Below are 22,477 nucleotides of genomic sequence, written 5' to 3' on the forward strand. Positions count from 1 at the left end.
ATCTCGGAAAAAGCAATGATATACAATGTATATAAGCGTTACAATATATAGCAAACGTTACAACATCTTATTCAAGTACACTACTACTAATATGTTATAAATGATAACCAACGTCGTACAATTAAATAAAATATCCACAGACATCACTGGAAATTATGGCATAACACAACAAAATAAATTAAACAAGGGTCGAATGAAATGAGAAAACTTCGCAAAATTATATACATACATAACTATATATATATGACACTAAAATTGCTGTACTTGATACCTGATAAATAAACAACTGAACCATCATCCAACACATGTACTTTTAAGAATAAATAAATAACGTCCTACCTCTTGGACCGTTTGAGGAATTTAGACACGGCATATTGGTGTTGTCCTCCGGTATAGAACTCCAAGTTAAATTCAACGAGTCCAATGGGAAACTGGAATTAAATTTCCACGAGTCCCGGACAGCTTTTCCGGACGCTGTTGAATTCACATACAAGGATTCCAGGAAACCTTGTTTGGGGTTCAATAAATCCAACGCACTAGTTTCCGCGGAACTATCCTCCGTATCAACGCTCTTCAATGAGCGAGCGATAACCTTATAAGCTTCAATGCTTTTGCAGTCATTGTGTTTGCTACTGCACGCGGTCGCGCGCGATCTAAAGTAACCCGTTAGAACTACGGTGACTCCTACTATAAGAGCTAACCCAATCGCTGTTTTAACTCTAACTTGACACTGACTCCAAACTGGTGTGCGATATTTCTTACACTGAATTATGTCTCCCATGATAAGTTTTTTTATTGAAACTGACAACTAACACCACGTGATATTTTGAACCTCCAATGAAATTCTTCAACACGGTTTTTCATGTTTTCAAAATGTTCAATCAGAGCTACGCTTAATACAATGTTTGTCAGTGAGCTGATAGGGTCTGATGTTTCATTTAAATGTCATCTCTGATTTTACATAGCCGAGATTGGCAGCCCCGGATAGCTCATAATCGATCGTTTTTATATACAATCTGTAGGCATACTCTAAAACTGATCAGTTTCTACCGATACATGTACAGTATATAGATGTACACAATGTTTGACTAGTGGTTAAGTAGTAGCTTAAATCATAATAGAATGACGTAATATATCGTGATTATTTAAATTAATTGTCCTTGATGGTAAGATCGTACACAATTATCGATTTTAAATGTAACAATTCATGGACGCATTTGGTTTTGACAGGTACTAGCACGTGTCTCTTCGTGGGCGTTTCAATAGAATTATAATTAATATCTTACTTGTAAACCGCTTATTCCGTAAGAGTCCATGAACTGATATTACGAATAGTTTAATCGTACTACGTATACAGATAACCTTCCAAGAGTATGTTTATCCTTCCTGGTTAATTAAATAGAAAAAAAATCCAGTTCATTCCAATTTATAACGCAAAGTTTCATTTAACGAATCCAATAAGCTAGAATATCAGAATATTCCTGGAACTCGTGCGAAAAAGGACGATTTGTACAACGTAGATTAAAGAGTTTTTAAGACTTTGCTTGTTCATCACGTGATGTCACATTTCCCGAGGCAATCGAATCACGGAAAGCTGTTTCCCTTTTCTTTACAATATTTTCGTGTGACGTAAATCCGTGCACAATGCGTGTTATTGTGGTCAATTCGTAAACAAACTAATCCGTGGCAAGTAAACAAAACGCCTTTGCAAAGATAAATATTTTGGAGCTAAGTCAGAGAATGTTTTCTTCAAAAAACATAAACAGTTTTCTCAGCGACAGTTAATGAGCGGTCTGCAAATTAAAACACTGACAAATTATTGTAGTTCCTATTGTTATATACGATACTTTGGTGAATTTCGCCTTGAAGTCCGTCCCGGTTTTGTTTGTTAGAATAGATGTGATCTACACCGACGGCCTGGTCAGTTCTATCTCATCAGAAAGGCTTATGGCAATCAATGTTCATTGGTTTGACCATGCCTGGACAGCTGTATAATAAGCCTAACCATGTATATTATATTGTAATTCATACTTAAGATGAGTCACGTGACTTCGGACGTCAGAACACTTCAGAAAACATCGATATAATTACAGAGACTATTGAACACAATCTTTGTAAAATGTATGCTCTGAGTTTTTTTTCTGATAAATAAAAAAAATCAAATCCTATGTTTTGAAAACTGGGATTTACCTTTAAATTAATTTAATACGTTAAAGATTCTTTATGACAAGCCTCAATAATCTTGTATAATATTATAAGATAGATGTGCCACAATACTTGGCCATTATATACTTCACAACTACACGGCTGTGGGCACTTATATATACCGTGTATATAATTAGGTTATATCTCAACACAACTGAACATGTGGTGTTTGGCTGAAACATTTCCAAATTCAAAATAATTCAAAACATGTAAAGTGTACATGTCATAATAATTTTGTACGATAAAAAGTTATCAGACTAAAACGCTTTGTTCGATATCGTATACGTAACGACACGCGCGGGGTACTCTTCAATGTCAGCTGTCACACGTGAAGCGGGTCCAGTGGCTGGTCTTAAGGTGATGAATTGTGCTCAATCTCCATTTACCAGAGAAGATGAAAACTTATGAAGATGAACACGTGTTACTTACCCCGTGTTACCGGGGGCGTTACCCGGGAGATACCGCCGTGTAGAGTAACAGTCCACGGAGTTGTCTGTATCTGTACAAATCGTATCGATCCTGTCATCACATGAATACAGACAGATCGTCCATGCTGTCTGTTGCGTTCAATTATCTCCCGCATTTAAATGGTAATTACTATCCCTCTGTCGTTAAAGTTAAGACCAGGCTCTGGACACTTAGAAAGTCTCACGGCCATACGTGGTCATCGAATGAAAATATAATATCAAAATTTAAATTCAATTTTTTAAATAAAACTTTCTAAATTTGTACATTGGTTTATGTTTTCATTGGTATCTATTTGTGTTTATTCATTCAAACTCAAAAAGCAGGCGCGTCCTTAAATGACCCTGACTGTTAATATCACGTTAAATAAAATAAACATTATTATATTTTTTTCAATTTAACAGATAAGGGACTATGCGGCCTATCGAATGAAACAAATTTCCACTATCTTTTGCGATGCACACTATACGTAAATCTCCGCATGCCATACTTCAATCCGATCAATCAGCTTCACTTAACTGAAAGGATGTTTATATTTGGAGATGAAAACCTCTCTTTCGAAGAAAATAATTTTAAGGAATTGTTTACATGTATTCAAAAGTTTCTATTTGATACTAAACGCTTTTGATTTCATAAATAACGTGTTCGTTACTGTCAACACTTTGGAAATTACTACCTCAGTTGACGAATTATTTGGTACTCTGTATTTTTTATCTCTAAATGGAGATAATTATAATCATGAAAGATTTGATGTTGTTAATAATTAAGCTGGCAAGCCCACCGCACTTTCACCTATCCCCTCTTCCCTGCACACCCTCTGCTAGTAGATAATATTAAGGTGTAGATATGATATAGAGGATATCTAACAGTGTCTTCAGTAATACCAAATATATTTCACGAGTAGGGCTAATACTTTGATATTTTTCACGAGTGCGCAGCACGAGTGAAAAATATCAAAATATTTGCCACACGAGTGAAATATATTTAGTATTACTGAAGACACTGTTAGATATTCTGTTTATTACATTTTTTATCAAAGAAAAACCTATCCCGTATGCTAACTAGTCCTACAGCGATAATTTGTAAACAAAAAAATTAGTTCCCCCTGTCCAGGTGCTGACATATATGTCGGGCTTTCTGATTGGCCAATTATTTTGGTATTTTCTAATAATTAATTTGATTGGTCAAATCAGCAAAAGTGATTTTCACTAGTGAAAAATATGATATTTGTCACTAGTGAAAAATATCACTTTTATAGAATGAATAATTTTTGATATTTCACTGGTAAAAATGTAATAAATCATCTTTTTTCCCCTCAGATTTCGTTTATTGCTGTCCATCTCAATAATGTAAATTCCAATTGAAAGAAGTGGACTAGTATACGCTTTCAAGTTGTTTCCATATCCTGTTTCTGTTTGTTGATACAGCCACGATGTGTTCCAACATTTGAAGCTTGTTATTGCTTTCTATCTGAAAGGCCTTGATGGATCTTTCTCAGATTTCATACTTGGTATCTTCATGATTTTAAGTGACGGAGAAAAATATGAGTTAAGTAGAAAAAAGATCACTGTTACATATAACTTATACAGAGCATTGATGGTGTGCTCCAAGATCTCTAAAAACGCTTAAATAGTAAATACCCAACCATCTTTCAGCATGAAAGCTTTTGTTCCTCTACCAAATCCCGGAAGTTTACTAACTACAAAACCAGATAGAAATCTGGGAATCTTTCGACAATTGTGATCATTTTTCTACACGATTAAATGATGTAAAACCAAGTTTAACATGTCGGGATGATAACTTAAAATTTAATTACCAATATAATTTTTATGTGTAATATACAGATAGCAACGAAGACTTGATAAAACAATACATCTTCAAATATGAAGTCCCTTTGCGTGGCCTCATTGTTCACGCGACATTTCGTTGAGGCCAAAGGCGGGGGTTTGTTCACCTCTATGGTTTGGTTTTATTCAATTCTGCTCAAAGTCCTATTAACAGCCAGGGTCATTTAAGGACGTGCCAGGTTTTGGAGGTGGCGAAAAGCCGAGCACCCGGAGAAAAAACTACCGACCTACGGTCAGTACCAGGCAACTAGAATGACGATTTAAAGCGTTTATTACGATTTAATTTTTTACTGCTTGGTTTAGATTCTTATCCACTTTTAAAACATCCTGCCCCTGTCACTGGCGGCAACTATTACTTCATAATGAGCACATGGTGTATGTTATTTACGTCTTTTAGGTTTGTTAGGCCGTCGACGGTGTATACACTACTTGTCGAAGACATACATATATAATGGCATCCATGGTTTAGAAATTAACTGAATTAACACCAACATATGATTACAACATATGCAGTGTCCTAATGTCGATTGTTTATAGGACGTAATATTGCATCAATATATGGATGTTATTAATTATTTAATGTAACTCACTTTCATCACAGAAATGGCGAAACCTTCAAAAGGTGTCGAGAGCGTTAAGTATGTAATTCTAGCATTGCATAAGCAATAACAGAATCTTATTTCAATCAATTAAAACTACTTTTTGTCGAAGATTAAGAACCCTTAACCAAATAGGAAAGGACCGCTTCAGGCGATGTACAAGATTTCAGGTATTTTAAAAGTAGCATTTTCCTACGTGACTGAATCGGATAGAGCACTAAACTAATGTCGGTCACAATCATGTCAATGTTCGTGGGGGGTATCGACGATAGATTAACCTCACACGGTATAAATACACGTACCTAACACCAGTCATATTTAATTACACATGAGTTCTAAATGCAGATACATTATGTCATATTGTTAAAAATAGGCATGGTGTGATGAAAATAAATCATATTTTGAGACGGATTAGTTCTTATATATTTCCTCGTTCGCGTATTGTTTACACATCGTGGATAAGTGAGACTCAGGCGTAAATCATTTTTCATTCGTGTTAAAAAAAAAAGAGCAAAAAAAATACCAATGTAATAACAAAACCGTAATTTTAACTCCAATCGATTAAACGAAGGTAAGATATGAACTAGAGATTTGCATGGATATCCTTGACAATTACAAGTAAAATAAACTTACGTATAGTTATAATTATGCAAGAGCATTGCAGTATATGGTTGCTTAAGATGATAGACCAGATGTTTTGCTTCCAGTTCGGTGTTGAGTTGCTGGTCTGCCAAATACCCGTATCTGTGATAGGCCATCCCACCATATATAAAGATTCCGAATGGCACTCACAGTTTACCCATTAGTTAATTTTTTAATGTTTAAGTTTCCCGCTGACAGCCATATTTTCTGAATATGTCCAACTGCTGTCCACGTCAGCTTAGGATACCCATTTCTGTCTGTCGGGTGGTCGGGGTGCACCGTGGTAACACGCTCGACTGGTGCTAATTGACTTTCTAAATTAAATAGTTATTCATTGTTAATTTTAAATGCAACAATACACCATCTCAGCTTAATCCTTATTGTGTGGAAAAGCGAGGACACGCAATACTTACATAATTTGTAATCAGGTGTAATTATTGCTGTTAGTATACCGTGTTGGAATGTTCCTCTTTAAATACCAATGTCTTCTATAATATATAGGAGAAAATACTTATCCTATTTTTCTTTGCTTATTATGCGTAATGTGTAAAAAACACAACAACAAAAACAAAAACAAAAAAAACAATGTGTTGGAAGGCTTGGTGAGTTTTATTGAGACAAATTTAACTAAATGCAAATATTCACACGAACTCACCATGATTTATATCCATGGAATAAAGGAAAACTGTGTTGGAAGGCTTGGTGAGTTTTATTGAGACAAATTTAACTAAATGCAAATATTCACGCGAAATCACCATGATTAACATCCATGGAGTACACTTGGGAAACGGAAGATATACGTGAAGTGTTCGTGCAAGGACAGTGTTACAATGCAAGTCGCACAAGCTAAATATGGGCTGCACGTAGGGCGAACACGTTATCCTGCTGCCCCCTATGCATAGTTCGTAAGAGGTGATTAAATCTAATTTTCTATCTACCTTTTTTGTAAAACAGTCCGATCCCGCCTAATTGCAACACAAAACTAGGGGAGATAACTCCACCGATTTTACTACAATATTTACCTATAGGACAAATGGTTATCTAGAGACGATACGATAGCGCAGACAAAGACGACGTATGCTAGGTATACACAGTACATCAGGTATCTATATCATCTACCTGACCATCTATAACTATGATCATGTCAGAGTAGCAGGCTGTTCATCACTGCGAGAAGGGAACGTCCTTTGTAAGGACGTAGACCTATTTTTGCAGCTTGTTGTCCACACCATTGGCGCACGGTTGCGCATTGCGGTTCTTCGGAGTGTTCCAAAAAAAAAAAAAAGGACGCATTGCATACTTGACTATGATCTGCTTGAAATAACTGTGAAACATTCCTCGCTGTCCAATATTTCTATAAAGGTCGATCAAGTGACTAAATGAAAGAGGTCATATTATGCACATGTTTATTTACCTTTGTGCTGTACAGGGAACTAGAACGAAAGACTGTAGGTTTCATTTAATGTAGGTTTAGCCGATTTAATAATCTACTAACAGGGTGGCGGTTAACAGAAACAGTGGTCAATTTCGAGTTCAAGTTCATCACACAGATTATATACACGTAGTCAATTTTCGTGAGAGGCTCATTTTCAACGTAATATAATATTTCGATGTTGGTTAAACACAGCATCTGCGTGATAATACTATCGATTCATTATTATAGAAATTTGCCAAATTAGTTTTTTGTTTGTTTTGTTTTTGCTTTTTTTTTCGTTGGAAATTACGTGTAATTCTTCTTAGTAATAACAATTTTCACCAATCATTATTCATCATTTCGATGAAGTCACCATTAATGATCAACGCATATTTTACTCGTACATCTTTATAATGTATAACAATGGGGCCATCTCTATAATGTATAACAAGGAACCATCTCTATAATGTATAACAATGGGGCCATCTCTACAATGTATAACAAGGTAACCATCTTTATAATGTACAACAAAGGAACCATCTTTATAATGTATAACAAGGGAACCATCTTTATAATGTATAACAAGGGGACCATCTTTATAATGTATAACAAGGGGACCATCTCTATAATGTACAACAAGGGAACCATCTTTATAATGTATAACAAGGTAACCATCTTTATAATGTATAACAAGGTAACCAGCTTTATAATGTATAACAAGGTAACCAGCTTTATAATGTATAACAAGGGACCATCTCTATAATGTATAACAAAGGAACCATCTCTATAATGTATAACAAAGGGACCATCTCTATAATGTATAACAAGGGAACCATCTCTATAATGTACAACAAGAGAACCATCTTTATAATGTACAACAAGGGACCATCTCTATAATGTATAACAAGGAACCATCTTTATAATGTATAACAAGGGAACCATCTCTATAATGTACAACAAGGGAACCATTTTTATAATGTATAACAAGGAACCATCTCTATAATGTATAACAAGGGGACCATCTCTATAATGTATAACAAAGGACCATCTTTATAATGTATAACAAGGGACCATCTCTATAATGTATAACAAGGAACCATCTCTATAATGTATAACAAAGGAACCATCTTTATAATGTATAACAAAGGAACCATCTCTATAATGTACAACAAGGGAACCATCTCTATAATGTATAACAAGGTAACCATCTCTATAATGTACAACAAGGGAACCATCTTTATAATGTATAACAAGGAACCATCTCTATAATGTATAACAAGGAACCATCTCTATAATGTATAACAAGGGAACCATCTTTATAATGTATAACAAAGGAACCATCTCTATAATGTACAACAAGGGAACCATCTCTATAATGTATAACAAGGAACCATCTCTATAATGTATAACAAGGAACCATCTCTATAATGTATAACAAAGGAACCATCTTTATAATGTATAACAAGGAACCATCTCTATAATGTATAACAAGGGAACCATCTTTATAATGTATAACAAAGGAACCATCTCTATAATGTACAACAAGGGAACCATCTCTATAATGTATAACAAGGAACCATCTCTATAATGTAAAACAAGGGAACCATCTTTATAATGTATAACAAAGGAACCATCTCTATAATGTATAACAAAGGAACCATCTTTATAATGTATAACAAAGGAACCATCTCTATAATGTACAACAAGGGAACCATCTCTATAATGTATAACAAGGTAACCATCTCTATAATGTACAACAAGGGAACCATCTTTATAATGTATAACAAGGAACCATCTCTATAATGTATAACAAGGAACCATCTCTATAATGTATAACAAGGGAACCATCTTTATAATGTATAACAAAGGAACCATCTCTATAATGTACAACAAGGGAACCATCTCTATAATGTATAACAAGGTAACCATCTCTATAATGTACAACAAGGTAACCATCTCTATAATGTATAACAAGGGACCATCTCTATAATGTATAACAAGGGAACCATCTTTATAATGTATAACAAGGGAACCATCTTTATAATGTATAACAAGGAACCATCTTTATAATGTATAACAAGGAACCATTTCTATAATGTACAAGGGGACCATCTTTATAATGTATAACAAGGGAACCATCTTTATAATGTACAAGGGAACCATCTCTATAATGTACAAGGGAACCATCTCTATAATGTATAACAAGGGAACCATCTCTATAATGTACAACAAGGGAACCATCTCTATAATGTATAACAAGGGACCATCTTTATAATGTATAACAAGGGACCATCTCTATAATGTACAAGGGGACCATCTTTATAATGTACAACAAGGGACCATCTCTATAATGTACAAGGGGACCATCTTTATAATGTACAACAAGGGACCATCTCTATAATGTATAACAAGGGAACAATCTTTATAATGTATAACAAGGTAACCAGCTTTATAATGTATAACAAGGAACCATCTTTATAATGTATAACAAGGGAACAATCTTTATAATGTATAACAAGGGAACCATCTTTATAATGTATAACAAGGGAACCATCTTTATAATGTATAACAAGGGACCATCTTTATAATGTACAACAAGGGACCATCTCTATAATGTATAACAAGGAAACCATCTTTATAATGTATAACAAGGGAACCATCTTTATAATGTACAACAAGGAACCATCTCTATAATGTACAAGGGAACCATCTTTATAATGTATAACAAGGGGACCATCTTTATAATGTACAACAAGGGAACCATCTTTATAATGTATAACAAGGGAACCATCTCTATAATGTACAACAAAGGAACCATCTTTATAATGTACAAGGGACCATCTCTATAATGTACAACAAGGGGACCATCTCTATAATGTATAACAAGGGAACCATCTTTATAGGAAACAACCAACCAATTGAAAAAATAGATTTTTAAAACAGCCCCTGTGTATAAAAAGTTGAGCCAAGGATAAAATGTCTGGCAGCCACTGATAGGCCAGTATATGTTATGAAGCGAGAAAATAGATATGTAGCCTGATAGGTAAGTATCAATAAGAAATGTTGATATTAATTTCGTAAGTCCGATTGATTTTTCCCCCAAAAGTTCAGGTAATAATAATTAACAGGTAAACATTTAAGATTTTTGAGAATTTTTGCTGCGAAATTCACCCATTTTCAAAATGGCTACCCTGGAGAAAATTTGAGCTGAATGACCCAACTTTTTTTTTGGTTAGGTGTTATATCAGACCCTAAACTTTTGTTATAAACCATAATTGTCATATTGAATTCAAGAATTTAAATGATATACTCCAAAACGTTAACACTAAAGTCTATGGGAAAACAATTGGTTGATTGGTCTCTTATAGCGTATAACATCTTTCATCTTCACACTGGAATGAAAATCAGCGTGTGTCTTAAAGATTCCGATATTCCTTTGAACAAGTTTCTTATAAATCGTTACCAATTTTGATTGATGGTTTTCCAGGTAAAACAATCGATATATATATATATATAATATTTAAGTGTGTTATCACGCCATCTTCGTGGTCGCTATAGGATATCCGGCTGAGAGGTTGTAGTTTATCGACCCCATCTATACTTGACACAAAGTGGTTTGGTCACCGGACGATTGATGTCGTAACACGGGCTGGCCGTGACATTTCAACTTACACATATAATCTGTTTGTACAACACGTCTTAGGCATACAGAGGCGATATCAATCGTGATTTTCAAGCACATACTTCTCATATGATACTGCACTCGACAGTTCAATGAGGGCCATGGAGCAGACACATTAAGTTTCAATTGTCACAGAAGTCTGCTGTTTTTCAAAGACAACTACTAAACGTGGATAGCTTTCCAAGTCCAATACTACACTTGGACTCCTTTCCAAGACAGATACTGCAATTGGACGCCTTTCTAAGACAAATACTTCACTAGGACGCCTTTCGAAGACAAATAATACACTTGGACGCCTTTCGAAGACAAATACTACACTTCGACGCCATTCTAAGACAAAGACTACACTTGGACGCCTTTCGAAGACAAATACTACACTTCGACGCCATTCTAAGACAAAGACTACACTTGGACGCCTTTCGAAGACAAATACTACACTTGGACGCCTTTCTAAGACAAATACTACACTTGGACGCCTTTTCAATACATATACTACAATTGGACGCCATTCTTAGGAAATAGTACAGTCGGACCCCTTTCTAAGACAAATACTGCACTTGGATGCCTTTTCAACACAGATTCTACAATTGGACGTCTTTCTTAGACAAATACTGCACTTGGGCGCCTTTCTAAGTCAAATACTACACTTGGCCGCCATTCTAAGACAAATACTCTAATTTGTCATTGTATTGGAACTTGACAGATGAGATGGCCATGATGAACAACGATAACTACATATTTATATTTGCTCTAGCATGAGTAGCCAGTAACAGTAAGTAATTAGTTTCGGTTAATGTCAAGATACGTGAACTGGCATTTCGGTTAATATCATGATACGTGAACTGGCATTAAGCGTTTCCGTTACAATATCATGCATTACAATTTGATTTTATGTACGTACTATAATTCGCCACAATTTTAGGCATGCTCTCTACCTGCAGCTAGATGTGAACTGTTTTCGAGGTCTAAATTAATCATCTAATATCTGAAGCCTATCAGACCGTCGCTCTTCAAACTACATTAATTTGGATACTGTCTGTTAATCATGACGGCGCGAATTGAATTGTGTTTAACGGACTGGCTGAATCGTACCAATCCACAGAGCCATGTAACTGAGCGCTGTCTATACGACAATACTGCCGTTCAAAGGTCAGCACTATTGTGTATGGATGATTTATGTAGTCTACTTCCGAGTCCGAATTTATGACAACCACAAAGCATTATTCTTTAACAAAATAGGTCAACATTAGATAACATGAACAAAAGTACAGATACTCTTGCAAAAAGTATACGATTGTAAAATATATAGTTATATATTACAGCATAATGCAAAACAAGTTATATTGACCGATATTAATAACTCTTGTTTGCCCGGATGGAAGTTACCTTGGGAAGAAAACGGAGTACCCGGATAAAACTCACGTGCACAGGCATACTCTTTCGCGTCCAGTCGAGGTACATGTACATGAATAGCATGATTAAGTGTTTCAGAAGCGTTACAGAGCCCTTGTGTATCGACGACACACGTCATGAAAACATTGGTCAATTCAAATCAAGGTCACTTTTTAGTGTACGTGCGTGTATTTTGTTGGTAAAATATTGAAACGCATATAATGGACTGAGTCACGTGATCTAATGAGTTTGAATTTACTGCACGTGAACGTTGTACATGTGAACAGTAAGACAGCTCCTTAATATGACCTCGTTCATTTTCATCACCACGGAGATGTTTTCCCTTTCTTTAAGTAGGCTTTAACCATTCAATCTAATAAGCAGCCACGATGTATCGTGGACGGAGTACGGGCAAATGTTAACAAGCAGTGATGAATCCCCAGGGAAGCAGCATTGACAGGGTAATTTGTAACAATATTATAAAAAAAGAATGAACCTAAAAGGAAAGAAACTACTATCTAATATTGGTCCTCAGTGCCTGTTTAGGTACACAATGGAGTCATTTGTACTATGAGGGTACCTCCTTTTTATATATTTATCCATCCGATTTGAAGAGTTACAAACGACATGAATAATGTGTTATAAAGATAAATATACAAAAGAAAAAAAATAGTGGGAATGGAATTAAGTGCAACAAGAAAAAATCTTTGCGGGATTACAACATAGTTGAAATTATATATTGAAGTTTATACGAAATATGAACTCAGGCATTGACCTCCACCTTGTCATTATGAAACCATTAACATGCAAGTAGTTTATACACAAACGAACAGTTTATCATTGTTGATTAAACGTAAGAAAGGATACTTTGTGGGCAAAAATACAACAATCTCTTGCAAATGACGCATAAAGGCGATATTCCTTTTTTCTTCTTTGGCAGCAGAAGGACTACCGAGGATGGTTGTAATTTGAATCTCCCGCCACGAGTTAGCATGCAAAACCTACATATAGAGCTGATAATGTGGTTTGCCAGATTGCATGCCGGGAGACATGTGCGGTGAGAAATCAACTAATTATGTAATTACTCAATGTATACTTTAAACTTAGCCTTTAACATATCGCACATAGCAATGTCTGATATTGCGACCATAAAGTATCCTTCTGCTTACCTGAGATGCCGTCTGGTTGACCACAAAAATACAAGATGTCGGCTATTTTTGCGTTGTTTCGTTGTCTACATGTATTTCGGTGAAAATTGCGTCACGTAAAGTTAGCACCAAGGGACTAGAGTAATTAAGTATACAATGAGCGACTGCATCTACAAAGATGCTGCTTTATGTACATTCTAATTCACAATTAGGTGGGAAACCCCATAGCTGGTTAAGATTGATCGTCTCGCTTGCGAAGGAAAGTCCCGGTGGCAATACTACATCTACTACCGTGTATGTTCTTACCCGTTCTAGAGGTTTGATTGGTTCGTTTTGACAAAATACAGAAATTGTTATGACTTTTTGAAGTTGTTAACATGCGAGACATTTAATTACGTGTAATTGTGGTTAATTTGGCAGTTTAATCTGTAAGATAATCGGTATTTGTCAACATAAACAAGGAGAACGATTTGAAAGTCCTGATCACGTATACGGGGTAACAGCAGCAGGCCTACCAAACCGAATTAACTATTTTCACTTATACACATAATCTGGACCAAGTTTTCAAAAGGTGATTAGCTTAATCAATTGATAAGTAAAACTCTCACTTCGCCTTCTCTTCAAAACAAGAGTGTTTTTCTTACAATAGGATGTAGGAAGTGACTGACGAGGGCTAATAATAAGTCTGATGATATTTTGTCTTGTTAGTTTTATCAGAAATGATTTTATTGGGATTTCAAAATTCTTTATAAACTGTGATTAGCCTAATTACAAGAAATATGAAAACTTGATTTAACATTTGCTCCACCAAACTTTATCTCTGTTTTAGACATTCTACATGGAGTTAATGAATGACATATGTTAAAAACAAGAATTATTGTTTTACCAGTTATGAATACATGACCATGAGCAATATTTGACCACAGTTTTCGATTAACACGACAAGGATCGTCAATGTATGCAGAAGATGATATCGGGTGTTATATGCATTATAGTCGTTTATGACCAAAATTCGTTTAGATCGTCGACAATATTTTCCATTATGCTATTGGCTTTCGCATAGGAGCAAACTGTTCTACACCTTGCCGATGCACTTTTCGTTTCCTGTAATGTTGTTTCTATGTAAGAGAAGATAAAGAGCTTATCCAACAGGTAACAAGGGATTTACGATTTCATCATTTTCATTTTAGTTGTATCGCTTTGTGTGTCCGTGTTAGGAAAAGACCATTATCATGTCGACGGTATAAACAAATATCATATCGTAAGGACACTGTATACCGTCTCTTGAGAATTGCAAATGCTCTTTTCTTAATTACCCATTTCCCAACAGTAACACCACTGTTTTCCGAACGTAGTGTTGTACACGTCAGCGTTGATTCCATATTTAGTGACATGTTATATATATATAATTACCAGTATCACGGGCCGCGGTGGCCGAGTGGTTAAGGTGTCCCGACACTTTATCACTAGCCCTCCACCACTGGGTTGCGAGTTCGAAACCTACGTGGGGCAGTTGCCAGGTACTGACCGTAAGTCGGTGGTTTTTCTCCGGGTACTCCGGCTTTCATCCACCTCCAAAACCTGGCAGGTCCTTAAATGACCCTGGCTGTTAGTAGGACGTTAAACAAAAACAAACCAAAACCAAACCAGTATCACGATTATTCTAACATATTTATGACTGGGCCTTCTACTGTATATGAGCGATAAGGCAGAATAAAGTAATGAATCAATCAAAAATCTCTACCGGTCCAAAGCAAGTGGCTTTTGACAAGCGTTTGTAATGAAAAAAATAAAAATGGAAAGAAACATTATGCCTTCTATTATAAAATGCGACTATTTGAGATCGTGTGGCAGTTTTTTTTTAATCTGATATCGAGGAATCATTTAAATGCACCCATTCTGTAAAACTAAAAAAAAAAAAAAAAATAACGGGAAGCATTCTTACCAAGCGCAGAGGTGTGAAACAACAACCTTGTTTATGGTCACATTTGTCAATTTTACTTACGAAAACCAAATTCCTATTTATGATTTTTTGGTCTACGTACATGTGAATACGATTTGCATGAATGCTTAAGAATGATACCCTTATGGGCTATAGTCTGGGCAGAACAACAAGATTGGTTTTTCTGATATAGTGCAATTCCTTTTAATCACTTTTCTGACGTGATACGGCTGTTGACTTTCACTCTCACCCTCCCCCCAAAAAAGGCGACAGATGAGGACACCAAACGCTTGCCCAGACATCTAAAATACATCGTAGGTTACTGACACAGCATATATCATTGTCATTTGTGAGTAGTTCTGCCTCAGACACCCATATCTCTCTCGCCGAAACGTGACGCAGTGCGCAACAATGATGAAAAGCATGCTATGATTGATAACATACAATTTTGAAGTAAAATGCATGTTTATCTATTCCCTTTAGCTTAGTAGTCTGATGTTACATGTAAATACTGTTATGGTTTCTAACATCAATCAGGTATACATGTACATTATATTTTTTGAGGAGGGTATAAAGCCCGGGAAATAATGCAATGAAAACTCTCACGATAAAAATCATTTTCAATTTTAGAACATCCAGTTAAAGCACATAAATATCGGAACATTTACTTATATTGACAGTAACGTGTCATTGTTAAGATACGTGAATTTTGAAAGTTTGTTTTAGCCAGTATACAGTATGACGAGAATGGCACCCGAAACCAGGTACCATATCAGAATTATCATTACCGCCTACTCGTATACATAGACATTGTTCATAAAACGAGAATAAAGAAAATGATCATTTGATGACGTCAGGCAATAATTATTGTCGTTAAACCATTCATATTACTTAATTAAGAATCATAAAAAACATCATAGCTGGATGACATTTGGTTATTGAACCCACGCTTGCTTTCCTTCAACATAAAGGCGTGGGTTTTATTACACATAGAATATAATACTTTAAATACGTTCGTGTAGATGAATAAATTCTCTGAATATAGTATGTGCTAACAAAATATCTCCAAACTAGAATGATGTCAACAAGCTTTATTGGAATTTCCAGATCCAGGGCCAATTAAGTAAGTTGACCTTATTTGGTATCATAATAACCACTTGTCTTAAAGACGTATCACTGATGCATGCAACCCTGATCATCTTGAAATAAAACAAATATCTCAATGTCAAGATGTGTTTTATAGGAACCACCTCATAGATATATAATTATCTGATACATTTAATATCCACTTTTTCGTTTCATTCCATTTTACGAAAATATAAGGAAGGATGCATGAAAGAAAAAATACATTTCTGATTATGTTGGCAGAATAGAAAGATAAATCATTTGGAAACGAGCGCATGTATGAATTAACAAAGGCATTGTGTAAAGCAATAACACACAAACAAATAAACAAAAGTATGAATAAATGACAAATAAAGAAACATGAAATATAATTTAGTGAAAATATTCAAATTTCTCTGAAGACAATATACACTGTATAGTATGACTATGGTGGGCCTTCGAGTCATACATAATCTACTCATTTAAAACTAAATCGAAACTGCTGTGAAACAGATTCTATCTTGACAGTGTTAACTGGATCCGTGGGTAATTACTCAAGAAAGCTCGGCGCCCGGAATTTATGTTTGCAGCTATAAATCAATTAGTAACGAAAGCACGTGTCATTAATCAAATTAAAACAAGTGTATTGGCGTGCCGTATAAATCTTGTGAAATTGGTTTGTCTCGTAACAATCAAAAAGTGAAATGAAAACCATATCAAGCGAAGACTCTGTTGAGGTGTAAGATCTGATTTTTACAAAAAACAAATATCGCGATAATGATATCAAGATGAATTAGCTCCAGATTCCATTCTCTTGCTTTAGTCTTCATGAGGATTGTATTTCTTTAGAAGAAACACAGATCACTTGAAAAGCCTGGTTGCTATTTTTTAACAACATTACAAAAAATGTTACCCTACATTCTTAAAAACGTAATAACATGATTCCTTGAAAATGCGCATAAATAAACTTACCATAACAAAGAAATGTAAACCTAATGTCATTTACATGAAACTGCAAGTTCTTTAAGAACATGTCTTTATATTTACTTTAAATGTGTAACTGATGCTAGATAGTAAACGACAGCGACAGATGTGCTTCAGACAATATATTAGGTATCTAAAACTGAAGATATTGATTTATGCTATGATTTGCAACAAATTACTTTTTCTATGTTGAAATGATAAAGCGTTTTCTGTTGGTTTGAGAACATGATTAAGCCGAGGGATTTCACCTTAATGTGTTCCCTTTGGCGTCAAAATTATGTAATTAAACTTCGACAGTTGGTCTAAATGATTTTTTCATTTCCCTTTTTTTCCCATATTAATTACTTTTTACTATTTACAATTTTCAGACATAAAATCTGAGAAGATATCGTGTCTTTCCTTATGTTTCCTCGTAGATACAGACACTAATGTTGGCAACACGGTGTTATGTAATAGATAATAGATATAGACAATGGCGTCTAAGGAATAAAAGTTTATGAATCCATTTGCTTTAAGAAAAAAAAAACCGACAGAACTTTTAGCTATTAACGCTTTCCTGCTTACGATTCTAGGTATGTTGCCGTCTTGCCAAAGATCTGAAGCTGATAATGGAAATACTAATGGTTTTTAACATCTTTTGTAAAGTTTTATTTGTATGTTTTTGACAGAAAATAGGTTATATATGACTTTTATTGTTCTACCTGTAATAGCTACATTATGATCAAATATTAAGATACTGAATCCATGATCAATCCAAGTCTTTCGTGTTAAATGTTGATCGCGGACAGACGGGAGGACAATACATTGTTTCCAGAAATGCAGGTAATTGAAGACCATAGGAATGTTTTACAGTAAAAAGTGTTTCAATTATATAGCTCACTGTAAAGTTATTGTAAAGTTATTGCTGACAACACGGGATTTCCAGCGATGCAGGTTATTGAAGGCCACCGGGACCTTTTACAGTAACTAGTACTACACGTATTTAGCTGAGCCTAAAGATATTGCTGACACAGGGTTTCCAGAGATGACGGTGATGAAGACCACAGAGACATTTTATATTCATAAGTACTACAATTATGTAGCTCACCTAAAGAAGTAGAAGACATTTATACAGTACAACTGAGTTGCAATCGGCTTTGACATCCAACTCAGAAGACTAGTTTTCATAATAATTTTGAGCGGTACATATATTTAAACGGATTATCTATCAAAGGAATAAATGTTATTTTCATAAGTCTCTGCTTTATATCTGTGTAGATTTTAATACTAAAAAAATCACAAAACATGTACAAACTGGAATTATCATTTATTATTAGGAATAGAGTGAAATTTGAAAGTAAAATAAATATTTATATTGACAAAACACTTCTGATCATCGATATCTACTATCATTTGTTGTTTATTTTATTTCTTTAAAGTCGATCAATCAAACTTAAGTAACAAGATTAAATAATCCACCGAAGAGTATTGTGACGACTTTGCATTATATAAGTGCACTCGATCCTCATTTCAGAATGGCTATGGTCTAAAGCGCTATCATCACAAATACCTTTCAACAACTTGAATGGCTAGGCTTTTAGTTTAAGTGTCCTGGTACTGTTTACTCTGGTCACCATCTAGATCTTTATATGCACAAAAGTCATTTACCTAAAAGCATTACGATGTTGCATACTGAAATCATCATTGTCATTCGTAATGAGATGGTCCATACTAGGTAGGTTTTACGGAAGTTAATTCACCGCCCACTATACCTTACACAAGGTACCATTGCTTAGTCTTACAATGTACTGACTGAGAAGTCTCGATCTCTGATCGGTTAGGTTGTAGTTTCTGATACTTTGGGAATGAACAAACATATATAGTCTGCATAGCTGTATAGATGGGTATCACTGATTTACAGAAATAATAACCAATGCTATAAAATGCCTACTCCTGTTGGAGTAATGAGATTGGAAGATTTTCCGGAGCACCTGGTCATAATTTCCTTGTACTTTTTCATGAGTCTCTCGGCAAATATATATTGTTGTTTATGTTTTGTCCTCGTTGGCCGAGTGGTTAAGGTGTCCCGATACTTTATCAATAGCCCTCCACCTCTGGGTTGCGAGACGTTTAATATATTTTGAGTTTCATATTATTAGGATATTCTTTGTAATGGAATTAGTCAATAGCTGTAATATGTTTCTTTTATATTGCTTTGCATCAAAAGAAAAGACCAAAGATAACAGAATGACAGATATTTCTAAATCGTGAAGACACTGATATGTATTTAGATTAGAAGGATCATCACAACAGAACAATAGATGCACGTGTTTAATTGATGCCTTAGGGTCGTTTAAATCATGGTGACGACTTTAAATACACATTGCAATAAACCTCGTCAATGCTCGGATACACACAACTTCAGCAGGCATATGATTAGCCCTGAACGCACAGAATAAGTCACATATGATTGACAAGCCTATGTACACGTTCTGCAACGAAGGCAATGAATTGTTTTGTGTAAGGATAGAGTCATGAGAACTTTTGCTTCTAGAAGGGAGAAGCTGTCCTCTCCGACGAGGCTAGTTCACTTAGAAATATTGACAGATCGTAAAAGATGCTGACGTCGGCCAGTATGATATGGGTTTTTGTAATTTCCCAGGCGTCTATTTCATTAACAAGGTACTTTTGTACGGTACACAAAGCGATAAATTAAAAGTTGTCCCCTTCCAATATATTAAACGGATAGACACAAATGATCAAGAATATATGTTGATGGTACCACACGTCATTGAGTTTTTGATGAATTAACCTACCATAAACACGATTCCCAGAAAATATTCGATCGTATACATAATTTTTGTCACACTACAGCGAAGAAGAAAAGAAGTGCTTTTTTGTTTGTTTATTTTTTTTCGTAAAAACCAACACAAAGCTGTGTTTAATTTAGTCCGAAGGTATTTATATTACGACAATCAAATTAATTTGAAAAACATATTTATCACAAGGAATTAAATACATTGCATTGTGGTTCCATTTCGAAGTGAAAAGGGATGAATGCTATAAACAGAAATGGTTAAAAAAAAACACAGTATAGTGACAGATATAAAGCTGATTTTGTTCGTTAAGTCGACAAGATTTACTCATTCAATAATACTTTTATGATTTAGAGCGCTAGAGAGTAGCGAGCACGACAGGACTTTTATTCTGCAGACTTGTTGCAATGAGTTATGATATAGTATACCAACAGGGTAGTCCATATACACCTCTACCTTCCCTGGTTTAATGACGCGAAATAACTAAATGTTTACGATGGTCGAACAAGTCTTGGTAGCAAACAAATCTTACATGAGAAGAACAATATTCAATATGCCCTTTATCCGTCCCCTCTGTTCGGAATGAATTAGCAGAGTATTCTATCATAAAGCAATTTTAATATGCTGTCCAAATACAAAATATGCACTGCATTTTTTGGCGTTTGACGCCAAAAGAATAGAAATACTGAAAGACCAATGTTGTCTTATCCTTATTTTCAAAGTATCTATTTTTCCAGATTTATTTCTGTACTAGCAAACATAGTATACCTTCAAAATAACAACATTGGCATGCAAATTCATGCATGTAGTTTCAAGCATCTCGGTTGTTATATCATGATTCTATTAACTTTTGTGTTTTATGAGCCAGCATGTATCCGCAGATTCTTAGTAAGATAAAATTCAACAAGCAATGTGATTGTTAGCACTTACTAGCTAACCAATACTTCGATTGTTATCGCCTGTAGTGTTGTTTATGTAATTATTGGTACAATCTAACCAGTACGGATCGTAAAACTATTGCATATAAAGGATGAAACTGACATTTTTCCGGAATGAAAGCTTCCATGTATGCATATAATTGAATAGGAACTGGGAAAGCTTTCGCATTTGTTTTCGAAAATACAGCAGTCAGATGATTAAAATTAAGATTAAAATAACCGCTTCACATTGTCGGAATGTGCATAAACATATTGAATGCTTAAAAACAACAAAGAATTTAGACATGATAACGAAACTATAAATCAAACCCAAAATCAATAAAACGAGGACAAGTATATGTTCATGTAGGTTCTTGAAAAATACAAGGAGAATAAGACCAGATGTTCCGTAGATTAAGCGTCTCCAGACAACATTGGCCATACAAATCTAGGTCAAAACCAGTTACGTCGTATTCTTAAAAGGAGACGACGTAACCGCTAGGTATGTCAACAAAAACTGACTTCATATCGCAAAAGCAGATAAAAAAAACCTTCCCCGTTGTCCTTATACGTTCTTATACTTAAATGTTATTGAAATATCTGTGTTTTTTTCAATATCATAATAAACCAGATCATGTATCCTTATACATAACAAGTAAGTTAAAGTCGCCTGAAGATCGATCTTAATATTTTTACAACTGGAACTTATCATTTAGATTCTGAAAGGAGAATGCTTGGTAGCGTTTGAATTTCTTTCCAGATGAAGTTAGCGTTCAACAAGATATATTTTTAAGAGTTTCATTAACAAGGAAGATTATCAAACACGAAATCCAGTTATTCCGTGTTTATTTTTATCTACAATGGAATAAGCTTCGGTATCGTGAGAGAATGAATGGGAAACTCTGACTTTCTGTTTCTACTTGTTTTCTTTAACGGATCGTACGTACCGCTTCGATTGTGCATGGCGATTTGCATGGTTTTACGTTGTTCGTTTCGATTAGTACACAGTTAAATCATAGTGCTACTTTAGTCATACTACAACAATTGGTATTGATTTCACGGTCGGTTGGACAAGCATCTGTCCTGTTCGCTCAGTAAAGGCCAGTTTACAGAAGTGATTTTTGGTATATTCTAACCATTCTGGACACAAAATCCTTTCGGTATTCAGAATTCATTTGGATCGGCATTGAGTAGATTTTTTATTGCTATAATAAAGAATGATCTATTCCGTTCATCGGCATTTTGATCGGTATCAAGAGGTAATCGGTTTTGAGAGGAACCAGTTTTTGGAAGTTGCACTGTATAACATTACGACATTTGACGATGTCTTATGGCACATGC

The 22,477-nt window shown here is 34.9% G+C and overlaps 1 protein-coding gene across 2 annotated transcripts in view; it reads right to left on the reverse strand.

Annotated features, from left to right (window-relative positions):
* The window catches only part of LOC117343766 (corticotropin-releasing factor receptor 2-like), a 161,692-nt gene that overhangs the window by 69,633 nt on the left and 69,582 nt on the right, over positions 1 to 22,477 (reverse strand). The window contains exon 1 of one of the 2 annotated variants that reach the window (XM_033906253.1): positions 340 to 1,778. The exons of the other annotated variant lie outside the window; for it this stretch is intronic. Within the exon in view, the coding sequence (XP_033762144.1) occupies positions 340 to 781 (442 nt within the window). The 5' untranslated portion in view covers positions 782 to 1,778. Of the gene's footprint in view, positions 1 to 339; positions 1,779 to 22,477 lie in introns of those variants that run through there. 2 annotated transcript variants of the gene reach the window in all.

The sequence above is a fragment of the Pecten maximus genome, chromosome 15 (assembly GCF_902652985.1).
Source record: "Pecten maximus chromosome 15, xPecMax1.1, whole genome shotgun sequence".
Classification (NCBI taxonomy): domain Eukaryota; kingdom Metazoa; phylum Mollusca; class Bivalvia; order Pectinida; family Pectinidae; genus Pecten; species Pecten maximus.